The sequence below is a fragment of the Pan troglodytes genome, chromosome 8, assembly GCF_028858775.2.
Source record: "Pan troglodytes isolate AG18354 chromosome 8, NHGRI_mPanTro3-v2.0_pri, whole genome shotgun sequence".
NCBI lineage: Eukaryota > Metazoa > Chordata > Mammalia > Primates > Hominidae > Pan > Pan troglodytes.
Genome location: NC_072406.2, coordinates 31,398,039 through 31,418,101, shown reverse-complemented (window position 1 = coordinate 31,418,101; position 20,063 = coordinate 31,398,039). Strand labels below are relative to the sequence as shown.

Genomic DNA, 20,063 nt, shown 5'->3' with positions numbered 1-20,063 from the left:
TTATTTTTGTTTTTAACTTAAGGTTTTCTTTAGGCGGCTAATCTTATACTCTAAAAAGTTTGTAACACTTATTCCCAAATCTTATTTAAAAAGCAATTAATTTTTTGACTGGATAAAAACCATCTATCCCTGCAGATGTCGTCTTTAGAAATCTTGGCTGGCTACCTGACTCCTCCATTGATTTGTGATATGTCAACTGTTGCATTCAAAAGACAAATGGCACCAAATATGCAACAATTACAAAAACCTTTAAATAAAAGGGGGTTTTCATGATTTTACTTATTTAATAAAATTGAATACTCTCTTTAAGGTTTGACAGTATAGTTCTCTCTCCCTGCCCTCCCACCCCACCCCCTCACCATTTCCAACTTTATTATTGAGATCATATCAGATTTTGACCTTGTTTGTCCTGTAAGTTTCACATATATCTCTTTTTTGTGGCCAATTTTCCAAGGTCACGGGTTTCTTTACCTTCAATACTTTAAGTATTGATTAGCTTGCTTTGTCAATTTTCTATTTGTTTTGCAGTCAGGAATGTCAAACCAGTGTTAAGCAATTCAGCACTGCAGTTTGCCCAGCCTGCATAAACCTCCTGTTCCCTTTCACATCCCTTCCTGAAAATAGAGTAGCTGCTCGCAAAAGGAGTATGAAAATCAAGCCAGCGCTTGCTCGGAGCTGGTCGGCTAGTGTACGGCACAGCATATTGCAATTAGCATCCAATCATGTTAAGTAGTGATACTTCAATATTTGTGTGAGCCTGCCTTGTAGAATTTAATAGTCAGACAGCCATTTTGCAAAACACAGCAGGGCCATGAAATAAGGGCTATTTCAGTGAAAGAGTCACCGGATGATAAAGCTGTTGCAACAGCTGTGTCATCCATCCAGTGATTATCATCTACTATTTTTCTGAAGCTGCTCAAAATAGGATTTAGTGTTAGCCTCTGCGCCTATCTATAATTTGTCAAACTCCGTGGTATTTCTTCCCCCCACCATCCCATCATTCAAATATGAAAACAGGACTACTCTAGGTAAAAGAGAGTATCAACTGGTTTGAATGAGGCAGATCTCTGAGACAATGGACTTCTCAAACCAATCCCTGCTCAAGTTATTTCCAACCTTATCAAAGTCACAAGGCACAAAAGATAGATAAAAACATCTCTGGGAAAAAATAAATATCTCAGAATCTCCTATACCTCAGATTCCTTGAAAACTCATGGTACGAAATGATCGACTGTCTGGTTGGTTCAGCACAGGGAATAAAAACAGCTGAAAGAGGCAACATGCACCAGACAGACACGAATAGTATTTTCAGCTCCCAGCTGCAATTCTACAGCAATAGAAACTTACATAGGACACCCGTACTCGCCGGCGATGCACCAGCCCGCAGCACTGCATGAAGAGGGGGCAGAACGCAGTCAGCGTGTGGCTTCACCAAGCTGCACTGTGCCTTGTCTTCTCGTCACAGCCTCGGTCCATTTCTTCCCACCTTCTACTCCCAGGTAAGAGGCATGAGCAAATCACTTAGCTTCTGCCTCCTAGGTAGTTTCTAAAAAAGCCACCGTTCCTGCAGGCATGCCAAAACTTTGTTCTCCCCTGTTTGTCTTTTTTTGGGGGTGGGGGGCGTAATTTGAGATCTTCTTCAAGGGGGTTTCCTATTTGCAAAAATCTACAAGAAGTAGCATTAATTTTCCGGAAGTAAGTATTGCTAACACAGAGTTAGGACTGTCCAGATCGTCAGAGTTTCTTGGTGACGCTTTTACAGTAGCCATTCTCAACTCGGGAGATTTTCAAACATCTGAGTGTCTTGCATTTCGCGACCCTGCAGTACTCTGCTTTTGAAAAGCAGGAGGCCTACTCCTGCTGCTGTTTATGTGACTGCTTCTTAGCACGCTGCTGTTCCTGCTCCCGCGGCTGCTCGCCTATGATTGCCTTCTTCACAATGCACAGGCTGACAGCAGCATCCTGGATTCACTGTTACCTCTGTAACGTTTTGGGCATATCTGATTTGCTACTTCTCCCTCCTCCCCTGACCCTGAAAAATGACTGAGTCTAGACTCGAATTCACTGTGGATTCCTAGGACTACAGAAACATCCTCCAAACCGTCAGATGCTTTGTCCTGCAGTAGGTATTTCACATGAATTGTAAGGAGGATCGCCAGAGTGGCCTCAGGACCTGACTCGCTCAAGCACTGCGGCGCACAGTTGTTTGGTGCTCGCTGGCAAATGTTCATTTTCTGGGTTAAAGCATGTTAAATAAACATAACTCTGGAAGGCGAATTTGATCCGACTCAGACCTCATTAATTCATTAGATCTCATACCACCTATGATTTAGATATAATAAACTACATAAGGCTGCCTTCCAAGTGTGAGAGCTCCCAAGTCAATATTCTTTGTAAGCTATTATTTAGATCTTTCCCTAAAGACCCAGTTTTCAGGGACTGAGCTGATCCTAATATTCTCCCTAAAGACCTTGTAAATGTCACACCTAAAAAGATGAATCATTAAGACATGTGGAGATTCAGCTGTTCATTGGTATGATATCAGCCATTCTAATATGCAATATCTTTAGTGTGTCATAGATATTGATCCAAATTTGCACCCATGCCCAAGTCATTCCATATTCTGTTGAGACCTAAGAAGGTATGTTAATGATTTCATGTCACAGATTAACCACCACTACATCCTTTAGGCTCCTGGAAAAATAAAAGACAATTAATTCTCAACACTTTACCAGTATTTTCTCAAGGCTTTTTTGAGATAGGGTCTTACTCTACTGCCCAAGCTGAAGTGCAGTGGTGCAATCATGGCTCACTGCAGCCTTGAACTCTTGATTGCCTTGCTCAGGCAGTCCTCCCACCTCCGACTCCCAAGTAGCTAGAATTGTAGGTGCATGCCACCACACCTGCTTAATTTTTTTTTTTTTTTTTTTTTGAGACAGAGTCTCACTCTGTCACCCAGACTGGAGTGCAGTGGCACAACCTCAGCTCACTGCAACCTCCACCTCCAGGGCTCAAGCAATTCTCCTGCCTCAGACTCCTGAGTAGCTGGGACTACAGGTGTGCACCACCATGCCTGGCTACTTTTTGTACTTTTTTTTTTTTTTTTTTTTTCAGTAGAGATGGAGTTTCACCATGTTGGCCAGGCTGGTCTTGAACTCTTGGACTCAAGTGATCTGCCAAGCTTGGCCTCCCAAAGTGTTGAGATTACAGGTGTAAGCCAGAGTGCCCAGCCTAATTTTTAAAATTTTTTTGTAGAGACAGGGGTCTCACTTTGTTGCCCAGGCTGGTCTCAAACTCCTGGCTCCAGGCCATTCTCCTGCCCCAGCCTCCCAAAGTGCTAGGATTACAAGTGTGAGTCACCATGCCTGGCCTTTAAAGTCTATGATTTAAAGCAACACTTTTATATTATTATTAATAGTCTAAGAGGTTGATAGAGGTGACAAAAAAATTCTGCCTTAATCTCCTTATTTGACTGACAAACTGGGTCCCAAAATGATTCCATGTTTTGTTTATCAGTAATATAAGCAATAGCATAATTTAAACCCTGAAACTTATATAATCTACATAGTCTGTGAAAATTCTATGGTCCTATCATATACTAGTTAAACCTTTGTGGATTTGAAGGTCCAAAAGGAAAATAACATAGTCTATAGACAGAAAATAAGGACATTTTAGTGATTAAATCAGAAACCTAGAGTAAAACAAAATTTCCGAATTACACTGTAAATTGGCTCTTGAAGTACATCCTGGAAAAAAAAATCCCTCACCATTTTCTGAACCATACATGATATATTCCTAGTAGGTAGGACTTCAATTTGATTTTTTAAAGAAACTTCAGTGAGAGGAACACTAAGTAATATAAAAGAACACATAATTAAAATTCAAGTTTTTTTTGTTTTTTGTTTGCTTGTTTGTTTGTTTTTGACACAGAGTTTCGCTCTTGTCACCCAGGCTCGAGTGCAGTGGCATGATCTCAGCTCACTGCAACCTCCACCTCCTGGGTTCAAGTGATTCTCCTTCCTCAGGCTCCTGAGTAGCTGGGATTACAGGTGCCCGCTACCAGCCTGGCTAAATTTTTGTATTTTTAGTAGAGATGGGGTTTCACCACGGTAGGAAGTCGGGTCTTGAACTCCAGTCCTCGTGATCCGCCCGCCTCGGCCTCCCAAAGTGCTGGGATTACAGGCGTGAGCCACTGTGCCCGGCCTCAAGTTTTTTCTTAAGGCCCCTTCATCACCTCTATCACCACATTTTTACTAGAATAACTGAATAAAGAATAAAAATTTAGCTTAAAGTTAGAATAAGATGAAAACACTGGGGAAATGATCTATCCCTTCTATGATTCTGAATTTGATTTGGAATTCACTTAACTTTTTATTAACTATGATATTTTTATACACAATATAAGAGAGATTCCCCCATTCATTAGATATTCCACCCACCTTGTCATTCAAGAATCCACAAAAGGATTCCAAGCACTAACTAATTTGATTCGGCAAACATTTATAGAGCACCTTCTGTTTGCTCAGTGCTGTGCTAAGGTGCTGGGGATATGAAATGAATAAAATACAATCCATGTATTCCTCTAGGCACGTATAAGAACTGAGGAGGCTGGGCGGGGTGGCTCACGCCTATAATCCCAGCACTTTGGGAGGCCCAGGTGGGCAGATCATCTGAGATCAGAAGTTTGAGACCAGCCTGACCAACATGACGAAACCTCGTCTCTACTAAAAATACAAAAATCTGCTGGGCAGGGTGGCACATGTCTGTAATCCCAGCTACTCGGGAGGCTGAGGAAGGAGAATTGCTTGAACCTGAGAGGCAGAGGTTGCAGTGAGCCGAGATCATGCCACTGCACTCCAGCCTGGGTGACAGATGGAAACTCCATCTCAAAAAACAGAGGAAAGAGAACACAGTGTTTCAGAGCAATGGGAACGCCAAGGGAACAACTCCTAACCATCCCTGGAAGGAAAAATAGAGCCTTCACAAAGATGAGGACACTTGGGCTAGCCTTGCAGAATGGACGGAATTGAATTCAGTGGAAAGCGCGAGGGAGAAAGGATCCCAGGCAATGGGCAGAAGATGCAAAAGCACAGAAGATTACATACAGAATATACACAGAACAAATTGTGTTTCTATAGTGTATACGAAGAAGGGCATCTTCAGACAACAGGGATCTACCCCAAGTCCTCATTCTAAACTCAGTTCTCCCCCAGATTCAGTCTTTACTTATCTCTATATCCCTAGCACTTAGCACAGTGACTGAAACATAGTAGGTATCACAAAGATTCATAGTTGTCCCCTCCTGATCCATTCTTTACTTCATTTACAGTAATAGAGATAGACATCGGCTGCTGGGCTAAGATGAATGTCCCAGCTTCTCCTGCAACTTGGATGGCCACGGGACTAGATTCTGGTCAATGGGCAGATGCAGAAATGGCATGTGCCAATACCCAAGTCATGTGTCACTGCTGAGAGCTAGGACAGCCATTTATAATGAGAAGAAAGCTGCACATTCAGGAGAAGAGAGCGACAAGACAGACCCAAGTCCCTAGGACAGGGGAGCTGCCATATTGGCCCAATAGTGTTTACGTTTGGACTACACCAAGAAAGAGACATTAACTCCTATATTGGCACTTTTGCTCTGATTCCAATTATAGATACTAAACTTGTACTATTATTACTATTATTATTGTTATTAATTTTTGAGACAGGGTCTGTGTCTGTTACCCAGGCTGGAGTGCAGTGGTGCAGTCTCAGCTCACTGTAGCCTCAACCTCCTAGGCTCACAGTGATCCTCCCACCTCAGCCTCCCAAGTAGTAGTTGGGACTACAGGTATGTGCCAACATGCGCAGCTAATTTTTGCATTTTTTTGTAGAGATGGGGTTTTGCCATGTTGCCCAGGCTGGTCTTGAACTCCTGAGCTCGTGCAATCTACCCACCTTGGCCTCTCAAAGTGCTGGGATTAGAGGCCTGAGCCACCATGCCCGGCCTAAACATGGATTTTAAAAGCACCTCAAAGTGTTTCTGGAATGAATGATGAATTCACAGATCCAAGCCTGTGGAGGAGGCGGGGGAGTGGAAGAGGGAAAAAAGAAAAGGCAAGAATGGAGACGAGAATCAGGAACTCAGGCTGGGACTACCTGGGTCCCAGCAAAAGAGTTTAGACACAGCAAAGAGTTTAGAATTGAACTGGTAGTACATACAGAATTACTGAAACTTTTAAATGTGAAAATATCTGTTGTTTTATTAAGAAGTAGAAAAAAAATTCCAGACTGTTGAGTCTAAAAATAACCTGGTCAATAGTTCAACTTCAGCAAGAAATTGAAAGCTTTTGAGCTTGTATACTTGTCTGTGATAACTGTTCATTTACTAAATAATCAAATAAAGTCAATAAAAACTAGCTGCTTGGCTCATGTAGCTAAATTACAAACCTAATGAATTGTTAAATTAGCCGTTTTGTTATAATATGAGATATCTTAAAAGCAAAATATTGAAAAGCGTTAAGAAGAGGCTCAATGACAAAAATCAACAAATTAAAAGTAATCAAAGGTAAATGTAGATAATATCGATGGAAGATATATGTTTTTAAATCCAAGGGATTTATTCCTGGCCAGTCTTTTGAAAGTATGAGGATTAATGTTTCTTTACTATTCACTTTCTATGTTACTATTAGTTAGGAGTGGCAAGAACACAGTCAGAGTTAAACATCAGATGAAGTGCTTCCTTCAAGAAGAGAACTCTTTCATAATAAGAAATGAAATACCTAAAGAAGCCTTCTGTAGCAGAACTGAAGGTTTTTTGTCAGAATTGACTCTGCTTAAGTGCTTCTGGCTTTTCTGTGGCTGTGATTTTAGGAAAGAAGGGTCCGTCCTCTGACAGACACCTGCTTAAATACTCATTAGACTCTCCCTTCACAGTACGTCTGCAACCATGAAGAGCCTAGGGTGCTTAAGTTGACCAAAAACTCTTGCCAATTTCAGTAAAAACAAAAAAAGGACCAACTGTCTCTATTCATCCATTCAGTCAACAATATCAACTGAGTGCTGCTCATCAAGTGCGTGTCTCTGCTGGGCACCAGTAGGAAAACGACAAGTAAAACAACCAATGTCCTTGCCTTCAAGGTGCTTAAAGTCCAGGGGGCAAGGCAATTTGAATCAAATAATCACATAAGCATAGAATTACAAGCTAATAAGATCTTTGCATGAATGTACAGAATACTATGAGAATGTAGAGCGGGTTGACATCTTCGAGAATTAGAAGGGTCAGAAAAGGTGTCTCTGGGGCACTGCTACCTGAGCTGAGGCTGAAGGGTGGGAAGGAGTTAACTAAATGCAGGGGAGAAAGGCAGGGAGAGGGAAGCTCTATGTGGTAGAAGGGAGAAGGCCCAGCTTAAGCAGTTGGAGAATAAAGTAAGAGAGAGAGGAGAAGATGAGGTTAGAGAGGCAGGTGATTATCAGGCAAGATCATGAGGGCCATGCTGGGGATCTTTTCTCTTTCTACTAAGAGCAGTGGGATTTCTTTCCCTCAAGAGGCATGATCAGATTTGTGCCATTTAAAGTCCACTTTGGCAGTACAGTTGAAGACAGATTGGAAGACGGCTAGAGAGAAGCCAGGGAGACCAGCTAGGAAGTACTTTTATCCAAGCAAAAGATGATGCTCTCATGCTAAGGAGCTGAAGATGGGAGATAAGGAAAATGAATGAATCTATTAGATATTGGGGAATTCAAGTAGGTAAGTGCAAGTACAGAAACAGAAAATGAAACCCAATGTAATACATACACGTTCCCGTGTTCTCTCATTCCTGAACATTTCCATGCATTTCTGAAGTTCAGTCTTCAGTAATCCGATCTGTGATAAACCTTTGTTTTCATGTCGGTGCCAGTGTGCTTCTATTTCTTGGTCCAGTCCTCATTTCTCTCCTTAGGGTCCTGAACAAAATCTCTATCTGGCTGCTTGCAGCTTCCACTGAACTCCACTTCTTTAGCCACCAAAATGCACACTCTATTTCATTCCAGCTTCTACAGAACTGAAAACCTTTCTCTAATTTTCCTTTATTTCCCACCAAAGTGTCTGGGTTGTCTTTTGATGTACGGGATTTTTTTTTTTGGTTTTTGTTTTGTTTTTCAGACCAACAATCAATCGTTTTTTTTTCTCAGTAATGAGAGTGGCAACATTTGTTTATTTACCACCTAGACGCAGATAGCAGGAGAAGTAAATAAGATAACTAAAAGCAATGAAATTAGGGAAAAAGTCATACTTTTGAAATTACTAATAATCATGGAATGCACACTAAACCTCAATGATAAATTTAAAACATATTTTGTGTTATTGAGGTAGACTACACTTGCTACATTCAAGATTGTGAGAACAAGATTGTGTAACCCTAATAAATCCCAGTTCTCTGATAGCCCAGTCATACTTAAAGGAATACAATGTAGCAACAAAAACTTGAAAATCAAATGCCAATTTTTAATTGCGTAGCTCAAAGAATGTAACACAGGATCCTATAATCCACACAGCAACACTTCTCAAACATCCTTTTTCCTTTCCTCCCTGATTCTCTCATAACCAAAGCCATTTGAGGACCTATGCTTTCTAGCACAAACAAAAACATCAAAAATGGACTCTCCCACGTACAGAGTTCCTGACTCTCTCTTCCTCAACTTATATCCCTCAGCTTCGTATGATGTAAATTTGCTTAGTTTCTGGGCTTTTAAAAATTTTCTTTACATTTGCCCTATTGTACCCATCATTCAGATTCTAAACAAGAAGAGCCAGGAAACAAAAACCTGATTCCTTTTATTTTGTATCTTCAGCCAATTTTCTTCGCGCCCAAACTTCAGATTTCATGCTCCAGAATCGGGGGCAATGATAGAACATTATTACATGGGGATGGAAGGAGAAGCACTGAGTAGAGAAAAGTAAAATTCTCTTTATTACAGGGAGTGGAGGAAGCGAGAAAGGAGAGGGGAAAAGGCGAGGCATATTCATGTCTTAAATTTTCCACACTCTCAAAGAATCCATTTGACCAGTTCATTTCATTCATTGTAGATCTAAGAAAATGCAAAATGTATATAAGAAAGAAAATGGTAGCTTTTTGGTGGCAAAAGACAAGAAAGGCTATTCATAGTGTAACATTTCATGAACAAATCTAGGATGATAACAGGATAAAATATTTCCCAGCAGCAATTTTGATTTCCTCTTTGTTTGGAAAGACCACGAAAGAGAAACATACCATTTCTCTGAAGTTGCCATAAAATACTCCTGATAGATTTTAGAATTCTATGATGTATCTAATGAACTGCATATATTTTTATTAAAATTCATACTTGTCATAAATATTGCTATGTACTCAGCCCCACCAGTATCTGACTTACCTTACTATGCAATTCATTTAAAAAATGGACTGTTTGCAACTTTTTAAAAACCCAGGGACTCAAGCGAAGAGGTACAAAGAGTTTCACTGACTCCTGCTAAGTTCCAGTCACTATTCTAAACACGTCACTAGCTCATCTTCTGATTCTCATGACAACTCCATGAGCCCTTCATCTCCATTTCATAAACGAAGAGATTGAGGCACTGTGAAGTCAAGTAAGTTGCTCAAGGCAATGGCAGAGTTAGAACTTCTATCCAGATGTTTGACTCCTGAGCCCATGGCTTTAAACCTCTTCCTACCTTCTCTTTGAAAGGTGAAAATTAATTTTATAAGCTGACCTTGGAGGATCACATAATGGTTAATTAACCAATCCAGTCATACAACAGGCACTTTTCCACCCGAGCCATCATCTGCCTACCTGCCTACCTTTCAGAGGTTCCCCTTTCAGCAGTTTCCCAAATCACCTTTCTGCAAAAACATTCCCACCTTATACTTTTTCCTTCCGCTTTCCTGCAAAGTCTGAAATTTTACCAATTGGAAAATTCATTTTATGCCACAAGTATCTTCTTATAAAAATTAAACCTCTCTTAAATATAAGCACTATGACAAATTATTTAAAACCATATTTCATCTACCTACAGCTATGTATCTATCTATTCCTCACCTTGTTTCAGAAATAATTTAAGGCAATTTACAAGGATAAATTTTAAAAGGACACTTAAATAACATAAAAGAGGGATTAAAAGAAAAAAAGCAAAGCAAAGATGGCAATACAAAATGCAGAAACAAGGCTCGAAATGCATCCCATAATAATGGAAGTACTTCTTACTATGAGCCATAGATCTGGCTGTAAGCTTTCGAGCAGCCAACTCAAAAAGGGAAACTCGGTCGGTTATGTAATTTACCATCCATAAGCTTAAAATAAACCAAATGCTCAAAAGAACGACTCTGTTTGGCACTAACACCAGACACCGATTTCTCCTGGAGGCCCCATAAAAAGGAACATTGTGTAAACTTATGAACAGTATTCCTTCCGGTAAATGCCCCAGTGGGTTCTGAAAAGCTGCTTCTTAGACTGACGGTCAGGGGAAGCTAAAGGTTTCCCACCATAGCAACATTCAGTAAAATAATCTGGGCAGAGAGAAAGGAGAATAGGTTAGATAAGATAATTAACTCCTTATAGATTTGGCTTGACCCAAGAATAGTAATAAAAACAATGACAAAAAACATTAGCATTTATTTACTGATACAGGCACCCAGTGAGCATTATTCCTTTAATCCTTATATCAATTATGAAGAAGACTATTACTCTTTATCCCTGGGTGATATGGTTTGGCTCTGTGTCCCCACTCAAGTCTCATGTTGAATTGTAACTCCCAGTTTTGGGGGAGGGACTTGGTGGGAGGTGACTGGATCATGGGGGCAGATTTCCCCCTTGCTGTTCTTGTGACAGTGAGTTCTCCCGAGATCTGATGGTTTAAAAGCATGTAGCACTTCCCTCTTCGTGCTCTCTGTCCCCTTTTCCACCATGGTAAGATGTGGTTGCTTCCCCTTCACCTGTCTGCCATGATTATAAGTTTCCCGATGGCTTCTCAGCCATGCCTCCTGTACAGCCTGTGGAACTGAGTCAGTTAAACCTCTTTTCTTCATAAGTTACCCAGTCTCAGGTAGTTCTTTAGAGCGGTGTGAGAACGGACTAATACAGTGGGTTACAAATGAGGAAACAGACTTAAGAGTTGAGGCCGGGCATGGTGGCCCACGCCTGTAATCTCAGCACTTTGGGAGGCCGAGGTGGGTCGATCACCTGGGGTCAGGAGTTCAAGACCAGCCTGGCCAACATGGTGAAACCCCATCTCTACTAAAAATACAAAAATTGGCTGGGCGTTGTGGCAGGCGTGTGTGACCTCAGCTACTCAGGAGGAGGCTGAGGCAGGAGAATCACTTGAACCCAGGAGGTGGAGGTTGCAGTGAGCTGAGATCACGCCATCACATTCCAGCCTGGGCGACAGAGTGAGACTCCATCTCAAAAAAAGAAAAAAAAAAAAAAGAGTCGAGAGACTTGCTTAAGGCTACGAAATTCATATGCAGCAGAAATAGGATTTGAACCCAGATTTGTTGAACTGTAAAAATCTAGCTCCCAACCGGAGTTTTAGACAGTGAATGGATTCTGTGTCTATTAAACAATCCCACTGAGTATTGTTTCTCATCAATGAGCTTCAGATAAATATTTGATGGCAATGACCTTAAGACTACTCAACACAGATGCATATCATTTACCAATAAAGCTGGAAGTAATAAAAGATGAAGACACTTAAGGGAAGGCCAACCACCTCAGCTTGCAGCTGTAGTTAAAGCAAATGGCTTTTCCTCCAAACACCTAACTACCAATGAGAAGTTCCAGAGACTGGGGAGAAGACGATGTAGGTAGCTTTGGTGCATGGACACTTCAGGAGTAAGAGCAGACCTGGGAGGGAGTTGGAGCATAAACCTGCACAGTATTGGATAACTGGATGAGGGCTTAAGAAAGTAGAGATGGGGAAACGGAAATGGAGGAAGCCAAAGATGGGTCTTGTTTCATTCAAAATCAATTTGCGATGGTCTTGATTCTACCACTAGGCTGTACAGTGGTCGTAAGTATCTAGATATCCTAAATCTTAAATATTTAATTTTCCAAAAATAAAAGACATTCGTCCATAGTCATTGCTAGCTTAGGCACCCTCTACATTTAGAATGGACAACTTTCAAAAAAAAAAAAAAAGAGAGATAAAATTGACAATAGGCAGACCTCCTTGACCTCTTAGAAATATGAGTTTTGAGCAGAACAAAGTGAAGGAGTCAGACAACATGGCAGAAGAAAAGTCCAGGCAAATGCCCTGCGGCAGGAACACACTTTGCCCACAGAAAGGACAGTAAGAAGTTGCCTATGGATGAAGCCCGTTGAGTGGCCAGATCATATAGGTTCACCAAGTTACAACAAGGACTGCATTTTCTTCTAATTGGGAGGAAAGCCACTGGAGGACTTTGAAAAGGACACCTAGCTTGATTTATATCTCAGAAGTAGTATTCTGCCTGCTGTGTGGAGACTGCCAAGAGCTAATGAGGAAACACAGAGATGAGTTTTTAGACTATTGCAATAGTTCAGATAAGAGAGAAGGGCTTGGTCTAAAGTGTTCGTGCAAGTACACCTTGAGAAGTGGTAGGATTCTGGATATATTTTAAAGTCCAGTGTGACAGAATTGACCTATAGATTGATGTCTCATTGGAGAGAAAGAATCCAAGAATGAGTCCAGTTGGAAGCTGGAAGCGGGGAGATGGGGCTGAGCAACCATTCACATGATTGCTCCATTTCCTGAGAAGAAAAATATTTAGGGAGGAGCAGGATCAGAGGAGAAAACAAAAAATACTTTTGCAGGGATATTAATTTTGAGACGCCTGTAGGACATCGATGTGGAGCAGTCAGGTAGGCAATTTCATATATAATCCCAGGGTCCAGAAGGGAGGTGTGAGTAGAGAAATAAACTAGGAAGGTGGCATATAGATGGTCTTGAGAACCACAAGCTTTCGTGAAATTCCCTTGAGAAATTTCCCAAGAAAGAGGAGCTGAAAACTGATTCCTGGAGCATCTCGCCCATTAGAGGTGAGGTCAAGTAAGATGAAGACTGAGAACTGACCATCAGATCTGGTCAGGTAGAGGCCACTGATGATAGCATCTCAAGTGAAGTCACTGGGGGGACAGAGTCAAGAGTCTGAAATGAGTTCAATAAAGAGAGTGAGGTGAACAATTTGATACAGTGGGTGGACACACATTTTTCAAGGAGATTTTCTTAAGCAGAGAGTAGAAAAATGAAAACAAAGCTGCAAAGAGATGCAGGAATAAGACATTTTTTTTCTTGGAATAGGAGGTATTACAGGTAAGAAAGGAAAAACAGAAGACACTTCAACAGAGATCACAGATAATTGTAGGAGCAAAGTCCTTGGTTGGGCCAAGGGGCTGGAACTCCATGCATAAGCAGAGTGTTTGGCTCAGATAGACTCTTAGTTGGTTCACCCACTGTCGCAGGAAGGAAGCAGAAGATTTGGGTACCAGTGGGTGGATTTAATGGTAGCAGTAGTGGGAAGGTCTTTTTAGAGAGTTGCTATTTTCTCAGATGAAATTAGGAGAAAGATCATTAACCGAGAATGAGGAGTTGGGAGAAACTGTTGCAGATTTAAGGACAAGGAAGGTGTGAAAGAGACCTCTCAGGGGTAGGTGAGTGGACTGGCCAGGAAAACAGAATCAACAGGTAGAATTGAGTGCAGGTGGATATTTGTGGTCATGAACTTCCAGTAAAACAGTGCCCAGAGTGGTCTTTTTCCCCTACTATGTGTGTCTGCTGAAATTCAAGGGCAGAGTGAATGAGAGTCAGGTTTAGGCTGATGTCACATTTCCCAGGAAAATAAGACAGAGGGAGAGAGGAACAGAGAGTTGAGAATGTCTGTCTCCATCACGGGAACTCGGATAAGAAAGGAAATGAGGATCTGAGGAGAGGAGGTGATGGGCTATCAAACTATGTTGGTTACAAAGATATAAAATTACAGGACAGAACAAGAGGAAGACTTCTCAGAGAGTGATATCGGGTATGTCCAATGAGATCATAGACATTCTCTTTTAAGATATGTTTAAAAGAAGCTCACTTCTCCTAATACTGAATTAGCTATGAGCTACATAGTGACAAAGAAATGAATGAGGAAAATCTCAATTTTTCTTTTCCTATTGGATTTAGTTGAGAACACTATAAGAATGGCAGATACAACAGAAAAAGTTCTTCTCAAATTTAAGATCAGAAATAGTAGAATTTGGGGAGATTCATATGATTTATGACAAAATACTTCAAAAAATGTATTTGCCCAATTACTTTTTAATTATTAGACCACAGAAGTATTCCATTATTCTTACTTATGAATCAGACACTCACCAGAGGTAAATTAATTGAAATACGAATTTTTAATTTTTGAAAGATCCAACTCATTATGTTTGATACAAGCAGTATGTTCTCTACTTCCTCATAAAGAACAGTTCATTTGGGTCCTAACATCAGCTTAATTAGCTTGGAAAAGTGGGGCTTTTCTACTGAATTTGAAGGCTAAAGTTTGTGGATTTCAATTTCTCTTTTCTAGTTTGGTAGGTACTGTGGTCTGAATCTTTGCATTTCCCTCAAAATTCATATGTTGCAACCTAATCACCAATGTGATGGAATTAGGAGAGGCCTTTGGGAGGTGATTAGGTCATGAATGGGATTAAGCACCATTATCAAAGAGGTCCCAGAGAGATCCACTGCCCCTTCCACCATATTAGAACACAGTAAGAAGGTACCATTTATGAAACAGGGGAAGCTGTGTGTTACTGTAACATCATCAGAGGTACTCTATGTCATATGCATTAGCATTCAGAATGAAATCATGGTTTCCTTTACCCCAGAAAAGGTGGTCCTCACGGATACTATGAAGGTAATGGAGTAAAAGAACCTAAAATTTATGGAAACTCAGAGGGGGAGAGTTTGTCACCAGACACCAAATCTGCCTCAACCTTCGACTTCCCAGCTTCAGAACTGTGAGAAATAAACGCATTTTTGATAAGCCACCCAATTGATGCTATTTCATTACAGCAGCCTGAATGGACTTAGACAAAGTTATTTTGCAAAGTACCTACAGATGTGCCTAAAATCACAGTATGATTTTTTTTTAAGAGATGATGGAAAGAATATAAGCATTTGGGATATTTGGCAACCCTGATAATCTTCCTATATCCAGCTGGCAATTCATACCCCCTACTGGGCAACTCTAAAGAAAACTAACACATTGACTATTCTGTCTTTTGGTTCTATTTTGGCTTATGATGAAGCGGAGAAGTAAAAATATGTTTGAATGGTCCTTTATTGGGAATTGGTGTTAGTTGGACAAGAAGAAGATCCTGAGGGATTTGGGGACTGATCAAGGAAAAAGATACGATGTCTAGGAGGTGGCTAAAGCACACACAGCTTTACTGGGTAATTATGACAACTCTGCACGGGAGGAAGCCCCTCACAGCAGGATTCTGTGCAGAGGCTATGGCACACAGAGGTTGCTACTTAGAAGGGGAGAAGGGCCAGGGAATTCCCAGGAGAGGAGATAGCAGATGGGTCTCACGTGTCGAGGTGATGTCATTCAGCAGTACGGTGGCAGCCTCTGGGTCAGAGAGCTCTGAAGGCCCCAGCAGATTATGCCTTACAACTGCGAGGCTGCATCTTACCTACGGTCAGAAGGTGGAGATGAGGTTTCACGGGGTATGCAAGGCAGGCAAAAGGGCTAAAAAAACTACTTATTTGGACTAGGTTTAAAACAACTGGATGGGCTGGGTCTGGTGGCTCATGCCTGTAATTCCAGCACTCTGTGAGGTCAAAGTTGAAAGACTGCCTGAGGCCAGGAGTTCGAGAACAGCCTGGGCAAAACAGTGAAACCCTGTCTCTACAAAACAAACAAACAAACAAAAAACAAAACTAAAAAACCCTGAAAATTAGCCGGGCCTGGTGGTGCATGCCTGTATTCCCAGCTACTCAGGAGGCTGAGGCGGGAGGATCACTTGAGCCCAGGAGTTGGAGGCTGTAGTAAGCTATGATCGCACCACTGCACTCCAGCCTGTATGACAGAGTGAGACCCTGACTGTAAACACAAACAAATAAATAAATAACAGCTGGGCGCGTAAACATTTGAGATTGGTACCATTAGGCTTCTGAGATAATGCATTTCAACCCCCATTGAAGAAATAAACAACCTGGGGACCAATACACAGAGCCTATCTTTACCTCATTTATGTAACAGAGGAAGTAGAGAAGACATTGTAAAAATGTTTTTTTTAAAAAGAAAGAGAGAACTAGGAGCCTTATCCTCCTCTCAAAATTTGGAAGTTCCCTAAGCTTATAATATTATTAATATAATACTAGTTAAACATTTATAGAGTGCTTGTTATGTGCTGAGCACTTCACATTTAATTATTGTAACCATCCTTCAAGATAATATTTTTGTACCAATTTAGCACACAGGAAACCTGAGCCTAGAGGTTCCTAACTGGCTTAAGCTCTCAGAGCCAGGGGAAGGGTAGTGGGCTTCAATTCTAGGCAGTCTGAATGGAGAATTGGTGCGTTTAACCCAGTTGACACACAGTCTTTCATCTGAGGTTTTTTCCTCTCGGGGATCAAGAGGGTCACTGCACCTTTTGACCTGGAGCTGTTCTCCGGATTCCAGGAGTAGAAGAGCCAACAGAATCCTTTCTGACCATTTATTTCCAGTGCTTCAGTGCTATTTCTTCACTCCTTCCCCAGCACCTACCCATTGATGCCCATCGATTGCTTCCCAACTCCTGATTAATATAAGCACTATGCACATTTAAAAGCAAGGTCAGATTAAAAATAAATGAAAGGTCTTGTACAGATAGGAACACTTCCCACCCCATACCTTCACCTACCCGGGACTCTGAATCTCTGATTACTAGACTATACCTTGCTGGAGAGGAGAATGACTAGTGACTGCTGACCTTCTCGTGTCTTGGTGGAGCAGAGGTAATCACGTGGCTAACTCAAAAGGCCAAACACATTTTGTGATGCTGTTGGCAAAAATAAAAATGAACAGGAGGAGACCAGGTGTGACGGCTCCTGCCTGTAATTCCAACACTTTGGGAAGCTGAGGCAGGAGAATAGCTTGAGCCCAGGAGTTTAAGACCAGCTGTGGGAAACATAGTGAGACCCTATCTTCACAAAAAATAGTAAAATAAATAAATTAGCCAGGTATGATGGTGCATGCCTGTAAGTCCCAGCTACTCAAGAGCCTGAGGTAGGAGGATCACTTGGGCCAGGGAAGGACAGAGGCTGCAGTGAGCTCTGATTACACCAGTACACTCCAGCCTGTGCAACGGAGTGAGACCCTGTCTCGAATAAGAACAAAAAAATGAACACAGGCTGCTGCAGGTTTCCTTACAGCAGTTCTACCTTAGTTCATCTGGACACACAAAAAAGACACACAGAAGACATTTCTACACACTGTGTGCCTGTATGTGTTTGCTATTGCTGCTTTAACAAATTACCATAAATACAGTGGCATAAAACAATACAAATGTATTATCTCACAGTTCTGCAGGCTGGGAGTCCGAAATGAGTCTTACTGGGGAAAAAAAAAAATCCAAGGCTGTGTTCCTTCTGGAGCCTTCAGGGAAGAGTTTATTTTCTTGCCTTTTCCATCTGTTAGAGGCTGCTGTATTCCTTGGCTCATGGCCCCTCCACACCTTCAAAGACAGCAACTGCAATTTCCTTCTGACCTCTGCACCTGTTGTCCTATCTCCCTCTCTGACTCCAACTTTCCTATCTGTCTCTTCTACTCACAAGAACCCTTGTGATTACACTGTGCCCACCCAGCTAATCCAGGATAATCTTCCTAGCTCAAGATCTTTAACTTAATCACATCTGCAAAATTTTATTTGCCACATAAGGTAACATATTCATAGGTTCCGTAGATTGGAACATGGACATCTTTGGGGGGCGATTACTCAGCCTACTCTAGTGCTCCACATCTGTGTGTGCTTGGTAGGGAGCCATCCTTCCCTAAGGATACTCCCCTATGGAGCCCTAACAACTCTCAAGTCTTCCTACATAAGGTTGACAAAAGAATTCAAAGAGCTGTCCAGAAATTTGTAATTAACAAATGAAATCAGAACTCTCCAACAAAATTGCTAGGTGTACTTAACAGAATTTCTGCCATAGGCAAGAATCAGTATTATGCTTCACCTGAATATGTGCATCAATTTTTTTATGAGAGACTGTTTTGCACATTAGGAAAAGCCGTATCCTTTAGGGATCCCCATAATCACTGACATATGGTAGTTGAGAAGTGGTTGATGATTCTAATTTTAGTTTTTAAATGATGTTTTTAAAGGTAGAATTTGATGTCTGAAATTCATTGCTAAATTCAATGATCTTACTCTATATGAATCTCAGCAAAGAAACCAGACATCTGTGGTTCCAGAATGAACTCTTTTTTTGATGGGGTTTTTAAAACTCTTGAAATCTCTTTTATGATGTAACAGAATTATAGCCAATATCATTGCAGTAAATATCAAAGACACTGCACTATGGAGAAGCAGGCCTGGCATCGCCTGATTGATTGAGTGCTGTTAAATAAAAGCCAGCAACATCTTCCTTGCCACATTGCATTATTAGTTCTCCCCAGCAATGCAGCACTACAGTTAGTCGTAGCTCAGTTGCACGATGGAAGAAACAGGGTTCTAGGAGTAAAGAGACATAGCTAGGTTTCCATCTCAGCACTCTCAGATACCAAAGCTCTCGTTGTTCCCTGTCTTAGTCCATTTGCCATTGCTATAACTGAATACTTGAGGCTGGGTTATTTATAAAGAAAAGAGGTTTATTTGGCTCATGATTCTGGTGGTTGGAAAGTCCAAAATTGGGCAGCTGTATCTGGTGAGGGCCTCAGGCTACTTCCACTCAGCAGCTGGAAGGGAATCAGGTGTGTGTGTAGAAATCAAGTGCCAAGAGGAAAAGCAAGAGAGAGAAATTGAGGAACCAGACTCTTCTTAACCATCCTGCTCTTGCAGGAACTAACCTATTCCCAAGACAGTGAGAACTCACTCACCCCCGAGGAAGGGCATTAATCTATTCATAAGAAATCTGTCCTCATGAACCAAACACCACCCACTAGGCCCCACCTCCCAACGTTACCTCATTGGGAATCAAATTTCAACATGAGTTTTGGGAGGCACAAACTACATCCAAGCCACAGCACTCTTAAACTCTGCCATGTTGTCTTGAGTTGAGTCTCTTTCACCATTCTCCTTGTTTCCATAGTCGTGAGCATGATCCCTGTAAACAGCCAGGGTGACCCTACCCTTAAACACAAAATTCTCCAACTTACCTGGGCCTACCCAGGACTCTTATGAATCACCTTTATTTCCCCTTACCTTGAATAAATGTGTTAATGGGAACTTTGTATTTATTCTTGATCAAATTTAATACAACAGTATATCTAGAATGCTGTTAAAATTTAGGGACTTTGTGTATTACTAGTCCTGTAGATTCTAAAATAGTCTCTCTTAATATCTACCAGGATGTTTCATACATTTGTTTTATTAATGTTATTGAAAATATAACAATATTGACAACTTAGAAAGTATCACATAAAATTTAGTCTTTATCTCAATATATGTTCAAGACTTTTTGCATGTTTTCTTTTTTTTGTTTTTTTTTTGTTTTTGAGACAGTCTCGCTCTGTCGCCCAGGCTGGAGTGCAGTGGTGCAATCTCGGCTCACTGCAAGCTCTGCCTCCCGGGTTCATGCCATTCTCCTGACTCAGCCTCCCGAATAGCTGGGACTACAGGTGCCCACCACCATGCCCGGCTAATTTTTTTTTTCTTTTTTCATTTTTAGTAGAGACGGGGTTTCACTGTGTTAGCCAGGATGGTCTCGATCTCCTGACCTCGTGATCCACCTGCCTCAGCCTCCCAAAGTGCTGGGATTACAGGCATGAGCCACTGCGCCCGGCCAACTTTTTGCATATTTTCTTTAAAGTTTCTCTACTTTTAATTGTACTTCTAATACAGACACTTCTGAAATCAGTTTTCACATTGCTGCAGCCTTACCAATTTGTAGAAACTGTTTATGTGATGTT

The 20,063-nt window shown here is 41.2% G+C and overlaps 1 protein-coding gene across 7 annotated transcripts in view; it reads right to left on the bottom strand.

Moving 5' to 3' along the window:
• Positions 1 to 20,063, bottom strand: part of CACNB2 (calcium voltage-gated channel auxiliary subunit beta 2) — a 403,546-nt gene that overhangs the window by 281,054 nt on the left and 102,429 nt on the right. Inside the window, exon 1 of one of the 7 annotated variants that reach the window (XM_003312469.7) lies at positions 1,348 to 4,757. The exons of 5 other annotated variants lie outside the window; for them this stretch is intronic. In XM_003312469.7, the coding sequence (XP_003312517.1) occupies positions 1,348 to 1,395 (48 nt within the window). In that variant the 5' untranslated portion in view covers positions 1,396 to 4,757. Of the gene's footprint in view, positions 1 to 1,347; positions 4,758 to 20,063 lie in introns of those variants that run through there. One more of the 7 variants, XM_003312470.7, reaches the window with a different exon arrangement.